The following is a 13,401-nucleotide window of genomic DNA, read 5'->3' on the forward strand; positions in this document are numbered from 1 at the left end:
ACAGGGACACTGTGAAAAAGTACTGAATTAGATGTGGAGGGAACAGACTCGCACGATATGAAAAGTAACAATTTTTTCCCACTCTAGGCAAAAGCCTAATTAAAATTTTACAACCCACAAACTTTTAATGGAGTGTGGGCGTCAAGGAGCTCAAGCGGCAGCAAGCAGGGCGCTCAGAAGCAGTCTTCCGTGTCTGTTAGGCTGAGGCACAGGCGGCGTGTGGAGAAAAATGTACACGCTCCAAGAGACGTGTAAACAAACCGTCGCGCATGCGCGAACAGCCGCTGCCGCCTAGAAAGGGTGCGCGAAAGACGCGCGCCCTTTCAGCTCCGCTCCCGCTCCACAAAAGAAGACCGGGCTGAGAAAAACCCTGTCGGGAGATGACGCACACGCTCCTGAAACACCGGCACAGAAGCCGGTTGAGGGATATAGACGCGCTGCACAATGCTGAAGCACACAGACAAAGCGGCAATGCAAGCGCAGAACTACGCACACAGCGTTACAAGACACCAGCAATAAAGCATAAGTCAAGCGGTAAGGCTACGCAGTATTAATAATAAGCGAGTAATGTAAAAGCACTTAACTGGCTGCGAAGCAGCAAAGAAAGAGGAAGTGTTCACCTCTATGACCCTATTTATACCTTATCATACTCTATGGTTACCCTGTGTTTCTGGGTATTGTAGTTTTTTCTTTACTGCTTTTTGATTGGCTGCTGTTTGTCAGTAAAGAAATTGAGTAAGCATAATCGGAGCCTCCGTCCTGCCATAGAATTCATGCACTGAAAAAACATGCTATTGCAGAAGAACTCAAGGGTGGCACAAGCACAAAGAAATAGGGATGAAAGCCATTGAATCAAGAGCAGTGATTGATGTGGACAAGAAAGTCATCAAATCATGAGAACAGGGCTAAGCTAACGGCCCATGTGTGTCGTATCATGTACAATTCTGTCTGTGACAGATGTTGTCTCTAGCTAGACAACAAATAATTGAGGGTATTGTTAACAAACGCTTTTTCCTCCGCAGCAAAGGCAGCATCCTAGTACACAGCACTGGGACATACGACTACCCAAATAACCAAAATGGCATCAACTTTCTGAACAACAACCTGGAGTCTACGATTGTATCGATTTTTAACGATCCGCAGACCTTGACAAACCTCTCAACAGCAGTTAAGGCTCAAGTCGTGCTACTGTCGGCAGGGTCTGTTTCGGCACCCATAACAAGTAAGCATTGCTAATATTCTGAAAAAGAGGGATACGGTTTGATAAATTAATTAGTTTACCCATGCGCACCCATGCGCTAAGGTACGATGAGTGAGGTAACAATGATAAAAGAGTTCACTAATAGATAATAATGAAAATAAACATTTGTTTAAAGCACTACACAATTCAGATTTCCTGTAGGTGTTCCTACACTCCAACAGCACTGTTTTTTATTAACTTCAAGAAGAAAATAGTGAACAATCCAACAGGATTTGTAACTATTTCATGTGTTTTGTGCATCACAGGTCGCCATGGTATTAGCATGCATGGTAAGAGGCGGGAGTGTGAGATAGTACAACACTAGGACAGAGAAGTATTCTAAAACAGGTGGGAACCAAAGATTGCTGTTGGTGTAGAGGATTGAACAGCAAGGACACAAGGGTTGTTGGGATGGCACAACTGGTTGTTGGCAATGCCAAAGCATTCACAAGGAAGAGTGTTTGCTTGAAATTAGGGATTGTAATGTTTTATTGCAGCAATGGTCACTTGTGGTCCTGATAGTTTCTAGGAGGGAGATGCAAAAGTGTGGATAGATAACTGTAGAAGGTTGATGGCTGAACAGTCCAAATCGGTGTTCAGAACAGCAATGTCATATCAATACTTGTTTTGGTTGGGTTGGGTAGTGTTTGGTGGCATCAACACCGTAGAATTGCTTGTGCTGCTTTTGGTCAGTGTGTGTTTGGATATATCAACATTACTGTCTCACCTCATTGGGGCCAGGGCCGGACTGGCTACCGGGCAGTTTGGAATGCTGCCGAGCTGCTGGAAGCTTTTACTGCAGTAGGGGCTGATTTCGTACATGGAGACTGCGTGTACTTCGAAATAATAAAAACAAAATGAATTTCGTTTAGTACACGCAGGTTCCCATCAACGAAATTAGCCCCCAGCTCAGCAGCATTCCAAACTGCCCGGTAGCCAGTCCGGCCCTGATTGGGGCACTTTGTGTTTGTATACGGCTAAGCCGTAGGTGGATTCCCTAGACCTTCCACCCCATCAAGACAGTATCCTCACCAGTTTCGCCCTTTCCAAGACTGCTCCAGAGGGCAGGCATACTGCCCACTTCAAGGTCCACCACACCCGCAAAAGGCAGTCCGTTTTTTAGTTTGGCTTTAGGGGCACACAGCCATCTTGTGGGAGAGAGAATCAGATATTTTCTCTCCCGCAAAACTTAACATCCGACAGGTGGAGCTTCCAGATCCCACCGCACCTCCAACCCACCTTTAAACATCTCTCAGAGGAGAACTTGTCCATTTTGCTCAAGTAGTACAGGCTGTTTTTGCCAAAAGAGCCATAGAGAGGGTTCTGGCCCATAGGGACAACTGTTACTCCTATTACTTTCTCGAGTTGAAGAAGGACAGAGGCCTTCACCCTATTTTAGATCTCCACACTGTGAATGTCTTCTTGTGAAAGAACAAATTCAAAGTGATTGCCCATCATGTACCCATCCTGAAGTTCCAAGGATGACATGTGTGGTTCAGTGTGGGCAAGAAAGTTTTTTAATTTGCTCTCCTTTGGCCTCAGCAATACTCCTTGGGTGTTCATCATAGTGAAGGCAGTGGTCGCAGCACTGCTTCCGAGGTTGGGAACACCAGTTTTCCCCAACATCGCCGAATGAGCGTTCTACAAGCAGTTGTGGTCTTCTCCAAATGACGGCAAACCTGCTGACATCATTGGGTTTCACGATCAATGTGCCAAAGTCACACCTGACTTGTTCGCAGAGGGTCCCCTTCATTTTAGCCATTCTGAACACTGTGCAGTTTCGAGCCTTCCCTCCACCACAATGAGTCCAGGATATTCAGGCTATGAACCCAATGTTTCAGCCTCGGCTTGGGTCTTGGTAAGAGTGGCTCTGAGGTTTCTGGGCCTCTTGGCATCTTGCTTATTGACTATTGACTGCTTATTGACTATGCCAGGCGGCATATGCAGGGTGTTCAGTGGCCCCTGAAGCCTCAGAGTGTCCAGCACCAGGGGAACCTTACAGATTATGCAGTGGTGGCTTAACCACACTTGGATCAGTAGCAGACCTCTCTCTCTGCCCCACCCAGAGCGGAGGGTGGTGTCAGATGCATCACTGGTGGTTCAGGGAGGCCATATGGGAGAGGTGGAGGTCAGTGGAAGCTAGTCCCTGTTGGAGTCCCATCTCTCCATCAACCTGTAAGAGTTGTGGGCTATTCGCCTGGTGCTAAAGGCTTATTTATCACCCCTCAAAGGGAGGCTAGTTCAGGTTCCTACAGACAACACCACTGCCATGTGTTACTGCAACAAGCAGGGTATGGTGGGGTCCTGTGGCAGGAGGCACTTCGCCTCTGGAGTTGTCTGTAGTAACAGACCATTTCCCTGGTGGTTAGCCATCTGGCGGGATTTTGAACGCCTTGCTGGACAAGCTCGCACAACAGCATCTGGTGGATCATTATTGGTGTTTAGACCCCAAGGTAGCACAGGAAGTCTTTCATCAATGCGTAGAATCCTGGATAGATCACCGCAGAGAATGCATAAGTTCAAACCTTTTGTGTGCTATAGTTTCCAAGAAGGCTGTTTCTCGATGCTGCATTAGGGAAAAAAGTGGAGCACGGGATTCCTGTTGGTGTGCAAAATAATGAAGTGGAAAGCGGCCCCCAAGTAATTACCAATGGCTGAGATTAATTCAAGCATTTGGCCCATCACTTCTTTGTGTACTTTAGTGTGTCACCATAAGTGGCCCTAAGTGAGCTGGATATGCCAAGACGTGGGTCCCGTGCACATTGTGTCACTGGAAACAAGCTATACCTGGCTGATGAGCCCTAACTAGGGTGAAACAGGTCCTGGGTTGCTTGTATTCCGGTTCATGGTGAACTTGACTTGGCAGTTCAAGCTGGACTGTTCCCATTGGAGCAGGGTTAAGAATGATTTTTACATGGCTGGATCCAAACTTAGGTGGCATGGTGTACAAAATAACAATGGACTGGGATGCGGCCCGAGTAATTACTAGTGGCTAAGCTTAATTCAAGCATTCAACCATCACTTTTATGTCTACTTTGGTGTGGCAAACTAAGTGCGACTGGTATTCTCAGAAATGGGCCCCATGTGCACTGTATCACTGGAAACAAGCTACACCTTCTTATGAATCCTAACTAGGATGAAACTGGTCCTCGGTTGCTTCTGTTCTAGGTCAGGGAGGACCTGGCCTGGCAGATCAGTTGGATTCTTCCCATTGGAGCAGGGTCAAGAACGGTTTGCATATGGCTGAGTCCAAACTGAGGAGGCATGGTGTGCAAAATAACAATGGACTGGGATGCGGCCAGAGTAATTACCAGTGGCTGAAATTAATTCAAGCATTTCATCCATCACTTTTTTGTATACTTTAGCTGTGATGTGAGAGCAGAAAACAATGTAGGTTTCAGTCAGGTGCCAGTCGAATTTGGACCAGTGTTGGAAAGGACAATGAGCACCACCGGTTTGGGCAGTGAAGTTGGCATTGCTGTTGGGTTTTTTGGGTAAAGGTTTATTGGGTAAAGGCACTGAAGGTGGTGTCCGTACTGAAGGAGAGAGCAGAATCAGCACAGAGGGTCCAACTGGCTCCGAGGGCGAGCCTGAAGGAAGTATTCTAGGTGGTAGGCCTCTTTGCTCCGTAGGGCCTAAAAGCATATCAGAGAAAGTTGGAAAAGAACCAAAGAGCTGGGGCATGGCTGAGGGCTCTGGAAACCCAGGTTGTGCCGGAACCAACTGCAGATTTGGCCCACAAAGTTGGCAGACAATGGGAATGGGAACAGGATTGGTGTCACCCATGCCGTTGATCAAGGGAGAATGTTAGACCTGGCATCTTTGGTGTGGTTTCCCCTGACTTTTTTGTTTGTGGTCTCCTGTTTTTGATTGCGAGATAGACTTTGTTTTTGCTGGTGTTTGAACTCCTGGAACTTTACCACTGCTGACCAGTGCTAAAGTTCATGTGCTCCGTGTCTAAAATGAAATGGTATTTAGTTTGTCCATGATTGGCATGTTTGATTTACTAGTAAGTCCCTCGTACAATCCACTACATGTGCCTAGGACCTGTACACCAAATCCTTCTAATGGCTGCAGCACTGATTGTACCATCCACATGAGTAGCCCACCAAACGTGTCTCAGGCCTGCCACTGCAGGGCCCAAACCTCCCCTTTTACTACATACAAGGCACACCTTAGGTTGGCCCTAGGTAGCCCCAGGAGCCAGATGATGTGTATTTAAAAGGTGGGGCATGTACTTCTGAGTTTTGTATGTCCTGGTTGTGAAAAGCCACTAAATTTGCTTTTGACTACAGCAAGGCCTATTTCTCCCATAGTTTAGCATTGTAGCTGCCCTGTATCATTTTACACGAGTATCTTCCAATTGAAAGCTGATAGAAAATTGGAGGTTTGTGTCTCCGGACTCACAAGTTAGAAACACATCTTTTAGTGTAGATGGTTTTTAAATTACGGGCCTGAAAATCGCACTTTTAGGCCTTTTCTTACTTTAACCATTCGGTGTCTCTTCCTGTCCTTAAAATACACGTCTGGGTTGGATGACAGTTGGGCTTTATGCATTCACTCTAGACAGTCACACACAAAGGGAGCTGTGGTGTGCTCTGCATATCGCAATGGCCCGTCACCAGGCTGATAGGTCTTCCTGAGCTAGAGTGGTGGGAGGAGTTGACACTTACACCTGAGTAGGGCTATGCATGTCCCCACACAAATGACTGTATACCCCCCTGTAGTGTGTCTGGAGCCAGGGCCAGGACAGGCAGGGTCTTGTGCACTACAAATACTTTTCTTTGAAGTCTCCCTACTTCATAGGCCAAAATGGGTATAAGTACTGGGGCTCTTACACCATAACGGAGGAAAACATTTCTGGACAGACGACATTCTGCCAGGAAGAAGAGAAGTTGGTCTGTCAGGAGGGACTGCCACTTAGCTGCTTGCTTTGTTATGTTGGTCTGTTGTCTCCTGCTTCTTGCCTGGGAGTGAGAGGACTGGACTTTACTCTCTGCACCCTGCATTTTAAAGTTCCTCCAAAGGCTTGAGTTTAGCTGCACTCCCGTTGAAAGTCTCAGGGCTATCAAAAGCTTCCCCTGCATCTTGCTATCAGCTCCTGGGCACCTCTGCTGTGAGTCCTGACCTGCCAAGTGGTGCCAAATCCAGTCCAGGACCCTTGAGGTGATTCTGGCTTTGCAACCAAGAAATCGATGCATTGACTCCAAGCATCAGTTCAGGACCAGCCCATCCCTGCGAAATCTACCAATTGCCGCTGACTGCACCGAAGCCATGGTCCACGCTTGCTGAGTGCACAGTGCAACAACCGCAACTTACAAATAAAGCTCCGATGGTACCGCAGCACCTCCGAAACACCGCTTCTGCATGAGTTTCAAGCACCACTTCACCGAAATCCGTGACACACTGCCCTGACACAGCACCTGCGGCCTGGTTGTTCAACATCGACACTGTGGAACCAAAGCACCGCTGTGACATCAACGCATCGTCGACACGAGGTCTTGCACCTGCAACCGACGCATCACCTCCCCTGTGCCCCGCATCATCCCTGGGGATAAGCGGCTCAACAACCCTGCACTCCCTTGAGGAATCAATGCATCACTTTGCTACAGTGATGCCTCACTTCCTTTGTGCAACGCATCATCCCCGAGCGCCAACGTGCCAACGACCTGCATATCAATAATAAGCTCACGCATCACCTGCCTTCGCAATGCCTCACCTCCTATGTGCATCGCACCGTCTTTGACTTAACGACCCACCCATGGTACTGTACTGGGGTTCATGCTACTTCTGTAACTGGCCCGCACTCCATCGTACTCGGACTGAACTTGTGGATCAGACTCGGTCAAGTGCGACCAACTAGCCCCAGTTAGAGCTATTGTTTTCTAAACCCTATAACTTCATTCAATATTGAAGAATTTATATCTTGACTTGTGTATGTTGGATTTTTATCATTCAGGTCTTGTTTTTCTCAGATAAATATTGGTTATTTGTCTGAACTGCTGTGGAGAACTTTTGTGGTGTTTTCACTTTACTACTGTTGGTGTGCACAAATACTTTACACATTGCCTCTTTATTTTAGCCTGATTGCTTTTGTGCCAAGTTACCTGAGTGTGAGCCCAGGTAAACATTTAGTGTGTACTACACTTACTCTGACTAGAGTGTGGGTCTGTACTTGGACAGGGTTCCACCCATTGCCAACTCGTGACCCCATTTGTAATAGAGTGGGATTAGCGTGAAGGCCTGAAACTCCTTTTTGACTTCTTATGTTTGTTATGCTTACCTGAGAATTTAGAGAGGTACGAAGACCAGCCTCAAGAGCAGCTCTGTCGACTCCGAGAACGATACTGGGAGTGAGACTTGGAGCGGGCCAGGTGCTACATCTTCTTGTGCTTGGCAACATAAAGTTTCACCTTGTGTTCCTTGATAGACTTTGGTTTCAGTGATACGCGGTTCCTGCAGGTCTTGGAGTTGTGTCCCGAATCTCAATACCACAGGCACACCTGGTGGGGATCTGTCACAGACATCTGTTTGGGGCTTAAAACATGTCACCTTAGGAGGTGACATCCCTTATATTTGAACAAATAGCTGGCAAAAAGCAGTCTCTGAGAGGTGAAAGAAACTCTGGATCTGCTTCTAGAGGGGCAGAAAGAAAGGAACTGATGTCAATGCGCAGGAATGTTGCCTTTATAGGGCCGAATGTCAACAGCCCACTCACAACAAGGGCCACTTGTTAGATTCTATCTTCGCAAATATCTCCACCATGAAAGCAGCCCCTCCCATCCCCTTGCCATGGACGGACCACTTTTTGATCCCTTTCACCTGGGAAATTGAAACTAAGAATTCCCCTCCCTCCAATGTGGATGCACCTGAAATACCTTGGGCCAGGCTATCTGTTGAAAAATTTTCACGAAGCCTTGTAGCCTCACGCCCACTGCTTTCACAGGACCCTGTCCTAGCAGAAGCAGATCTCCGTAAGTGGATATCGAACACCCTAGATGCAGTCCTCCCTAGGAGAGCGGCAGGAAAAAAGGAGAAAAGACTACACACTGCCCCTTGGTATACACCCGAATTGAGGGTGATGCGGAGGGCATGTAAAAAACTAGAGCGTTCCTGGAGAAAAAATTGGGAAGTCGCTAGTAAGACGGAATACCGTTCAGCGATAAGAAGCTATAAGCTCTCTATCCAGCTAGCCAAAACTCAGTTCTTTGAGGAGAAAATTAGTAATGCCTCAAACTCCGCAAGAGAAACGTTCTTGGTGGTTAAAGAACTTCTGAGGGTTCCCACACCTTCTGCCCCCTCGGAGAACTTAGAAGATAAATGCAACAATCTGGCAAAGTACTTCCACTCGAAAATTGAAAAAATTTTGAGCTCCCTACCTCAACCCAAGATAGGACCTGAGCCTCTGGAGAATGAGAGCCTGCCCCAGAAGATCTTGGAATCTTTTGGCCCCATTACTCAAGATGAATCCCTTAAAGTCCTCCTTTCTATTAAGAATGGCTCTCCCCGGGATATCGTCCCAATGAGAATTTTGAAAATGATCGCCCCTTCCGTTGTGGAGCCTGTCACTGAAGTTATCAATGCCTCATTAGGCGCGGGTATTGTTCCTCCCAACTGGAAGAGTGCAATAGTGAAAGCTCTCTTAAAAAAACCGAGCCTGGACCCCTCAGATATGGGTAATTATAGACCCATTTCGCTCCTTCCGGGACTCAGCAAAATCACGAAAAAATTGGTCAACCATCAACTGTCCAACTTCCTTGAGTCCAACGGGGTGCTAAAAAGCTCCCAAACAGGTTTCCGTCCTGGCCAAGGCACTGACACCGCCTTGCTGGCAGTCACTGAGGAGGCACGCTGCATTTTGGATTCAGGAGGATCAGTGGCAGTGATCCTCCTGGACCTCAGTGCAGCATTTGACACTGTCAACCATCGAGTGTTACTCCAGCGACTGTCAGATGCCGGAGTGAGGGGGACTGCGCTGAATTGGCTCAGGTCATTCCTCAGCGAAAGATCCTCCCAGGTTTGGGAAGGAGGCTCACGATCAGCATCCACCCACCTCCACTGTGGTGTGCCTCAGGGCTCATCCCTGAGCCCCACACTATTTAACGTGTACATGGCCCCGCTGGAGGGTGTGGTGGCTTCTTTTGACATCAAGATCGTGAGCTACGCCGACGACACCCAACTGGTGTTCGCCCTTTCCCAATCCACGGAGAACTCTCAGACACTTCATGCGTGCCTTTCAAAAATCCATTCTTGGATGGGGGACTCAGCATTGAAACTGAATGGGTCTAAAACGGAGATAATGCTGTTGGGTCCTAAATCTCCCTCTCTTCCCTGTTCGGCCTGGCCTAGTTGTTTAGGATCTCCTCCCGAACCCAAGGCTGAGATCAAGAGCCTGGGCATTTGGTTGGAACAAGACCTTTCCTTTGGGACCCAGGCCTTTAAACTAGCTGGTCTCTGTTTTGGCCTCCTCCGATCGGTACGCAAAATACTGCCCCTGATTCCCCCTCTATCCCGGAAACTTCTAATACAGGGTCTGATCATGTCCAGACTGGACTTTAGCAACGCGATCTACCTTGGGGCCCCTGAGGCCACCCTGAACAGACTCCAACAAGTTCAGAACGCGGCCGCACGACTGCTATATGACATCCCTATGTCTCGCTCGGCCAAACCTACTCTGAGGGCGCTACATTGGTTGCCCATACGGGAAAGGGTGAAATTCAAATCCCTCTGCCTTGCGCACAAAATTTTGCAAGGCAAAGGTCCCCCAGCCCTGCAAAAGATGGTGGTCCCATATAAAGCCTGCAGAAGCTTACGCTCGGACCAGCAACACCTGATCAGCGTCCCCAGAGTAAAAAAGGCCCGATCAGGAGGAAGGAGATTCTCCGTCAATGTCGCTGCCCTCTGGAATGCCCTGCCCCTAGGTCTACGCGCGGAACCTTGTATTTTGCGTTTTCGAAAACAGTTGAAAACCCTTCTTTTCTGTTAAATCTCCTTCTCCCCTCTGTTTGTACTAATACTCTGTCTGGCAAAGCGCTGGGATGCTCCAGGGTAACCGTGCGCTGTACAAAACCGATTTAATAATAATAATAATAATAATAATAATAATAATGTCATTTCTGGAGCCGAACAGCTCAGGGGGAAGCAGTACGGCACCACCTTCTGGTGAGATGAAGTACAACAAAACTGTTTCATGATCCAGTCTGACACCTGGGGAATATTCAAAAGGTGAGGAATTTGTGACTAGCAGTCTCTATAAGAAACAATATGTATGTTGAAGTTCAGCTACTACTCCTCCAGAATAACAATCTCGAAAAACTATGCTTCCTTCCTACCCACAAAAAAGACAAAATCATGGTTTTAATAATTTCTGCTAAGCCAATTTTCACCGGACACAAGCCTGTATGGGTTGAATGGTCTGACCATTTTGTGATATGATTTGATATAGTGTCCCAGCAAAGCCATGTGAAAGACAACGTACTCAGAGGAAGTTGTTTATAAAGATCATTCAAAAGGATCACTACTTAAATGCTGGGGAAAAATCAATAAATGAATTTCTCTCAGTAAATATGACAACATCTGAATCCCGCAAAATGGTCAGCCATTGCAGTACCACCATACTAATCACTGCAGATACCCTGGCAACATTAACACCAAGAAATAGAACCCTGAATGTACCTAATAACTGGTTAGCTTATGCACTGTACACAAAAGAAACTGCACTTAGAGGCTTCGAACCAAATGATAGCAGGAAAGTAGGATCTTTCTGGCATAGATAACCCCACTTTTTGCCTGGTGTCAGTGTGTTTAGACTGTAGTTCACTGGGATCCTGCTAATCAGGACCCGAGTGGCAGTGCTCCCTCCTCTCAATTCTCTGGTAAGTACTTTGTACACCCCACAATTGGCATACTGGAGTACCATTATAAGTCCCTAGTATATGGTACTATATACACCAGGGGTCTCCTATGGGCTGCAGCATGTATTATGCCACCCACAGGGGCTCATACAAACTGTGTCTGCAGAGCTGCCATTGCAGTCTGCGTGAAAGGGTTCTTGCACCTTTCATTTTGGATATAAGGTTTCCCTTAAATCCCGGTCCCTGCCCTTCTAACCAATAAGTCACCCCTAAGGTAGGCCCTTCAATCCAAGGGCAGGGGGCATGGTTCCAAGAGTGTGCACCCCTGCACGAGCAGAGGTACCTTTACAAACCCTGGACTCCTTTTTCTGGGCTTTGTAAGTGCGGGACAGCCATCATCAGACATGTTGTGGACACTGGCAAGTTGAGATGTCTAACTACATATTGGCTGCCCTGAACCTGGTCATGTTTGGTATCAAACATGTTGGAAACATGCAACTTCACCTATTCCAGTGTTGCATTATACTATGTACTTGAGGGCTCCTTAGAGGACCCCCAATACCTACCTGTGTAGCCTTACAGGGTCTGACTGCCAGACCGTGCTGCTGCTGACCCATTACAGTGTTCTGCCCCCTGCTAATGAGCTTCAATCGGGCATGGGAAGCTGAACAAAGTATTTCCTGCTAAGGAGAGGTATGACCACCTCTCCTTTATAATTAAGTAGGGTGGGGGCACTTCCAAGCGACACCAGGCTGCATTGAAGGGCACAAATGGTTCCCTCCATGCATAAACCAGTTTTGCCCAGTTCAAAGTTCTGCAAGTGGGGAGACTGTAATTTCTCTCCAGCCAACAGGGACGGCTTCCCTGTGCACTGTGTTTGTTTGTCGTTACCAAGGCTTGTTGGCTCTCTTCACAGAAGATGTTCAAGCTTCAAGTAGCACCTGCCTCCGGTACTGTCCAGTGCCAAGCATGTCATGCTGCCTCCATCGAGGTCCTTTGTCTCCTGTGTGCTGCTGGGGCTTCCTTGTGACCTCCTGTGCCTGCTGCCAGAGGGTCGTCGAGGGGGTCCACCAATTCCTGCTGGCTCTCCATCGTGCTGTGGGTCGCTCCTGACTTACCCTGAGTGGTTTAGTCCCTCAGACCATGCCACTGTTCAGTGCCAAGCATGTCATGCTGCCTCCATCTGGGGCCTTTGTCTTCTTTGTGCTGCTGGGGCTTCCTTGTGACCTCATGTGCCTGCTGCCAGAGGGTCCTCGAGGGGGTGCACCAAATTCCTGCTGGCTCTCCATCGTGCTGTGGGCCGGTCCTGACTTACTCTGACAGGGTTAGTCCCTCAGACCTCGCTGGTCAGCAACCAAGCATCTTTTCATGTGAACCATTGTTTGCTTTTGCTTTGCTGGCTACTGACCTTCCTGCACTCGACGACTAGTGTGGGACAGCTCGTGAAAGGCTCCTGGGCTCCTGCAATGTCACCTGGTCTCCACATCTGCTGTTTCTTCTGCTTCTTGCTACACCAAGAACCTTCAACCAGGGCTGGTATTGTGCTCCTGTGCTTCCTGGTCACTTCCGGGTGGTTTGGACCCTGTCCCCTCTGCTTTCAGGATCTTCTCGTCTGGATTATTTGTCCTGGTTCCACCGGCCTAGTTCACAAGACGCTGTAGCTTCTGTACTTCCACAATCCTCAATGGCGTCTACATAGGTTTCCGACACCACTTCACCCCTAAGCCTCGGACTCCCTGGTGCAGGTATCAGAATCTTCCGGGTATCCACGGGTGGGGTGACTCTCCAATATGCTCAGACGGGAGTCCCATGCTCTCCACACCACTGGAGTCAAGCGATCCTGGCTGAAGACGGCTGATAGCCAGAAACCGGTCCTTGGATGCTTGATTCCGGTATACACCCGTTACGACGCAACTTTTACTCCGCACTACCATTACAACGCGGGCATTACAACGCATGACATTACAACGCATTGCGCTGGGGGGCGCTCTAGGATAAGAGGTAAGTTTAATTTACTATCCAACACCTTCCCTAGGGTCCACGGGGACTGGAGTTAGAATAGTAAATTATACTTACCACTATCCAGCACCCCAAAGCGCTATGCGTTGTAACGGTATTCGTTGTAAATACCGCGTTGTAATGGTATGCGGAGTAAAAGTATGCGTTGTAACGTCATACATCCCTTGATTCCAGTACAGGAAAGACATGGCTTGGCAGTTCGGGCTGGACTGTTCCCATGAGGCACAGGGTCAGAGCTGATTTGCATATAGCCAGTGTCTAACCCAGGGTGGTGTGGAGAGCAAAAAA

At 48.0% G+C, this 13,401-nt stretch overlaps 1 protein-coding gene across 1 annotated transcript in view; it reads left to right on the top strand.

The window, feature by feature from the left end:
- Window positions 1-380: 380 nt before the first annotated feature.
- The window catches only part of LOC144752503 (uncharacterized), a 66,070-nt gene continuing 53,049 nt past the window's right edge, over window positions 381-13,401 (top strand). Inside the window, exons 1-2 of the mRNA XM_078640412.1 lie at window positions 381-534; window positions 971-1,222. Coding sequence (XP_078496538.1) covers window positions 381-534; window positions 971-1,222 — 406 coding nt within the window. The remainder of the gene's footprint in view (window positions 535-970; window positions 1,223-13,401) is intronic.

Source organism: Lissotriton helveticus, chromosome 5_1 (genome assembly GCF_964261635.1).
Source record: "Lissotriton helveticus chromosome 5_1, aLisHel1.1, whole genome shotgun sequence".
In the NCBI taxonomy this organism is placed as follows: domain Eukaryota; kingdom Metazoa; phylum Chordata; class Amphibia; order Caudata; family Salamandridae; genus Lissotriton; species Lissotriton helveticus.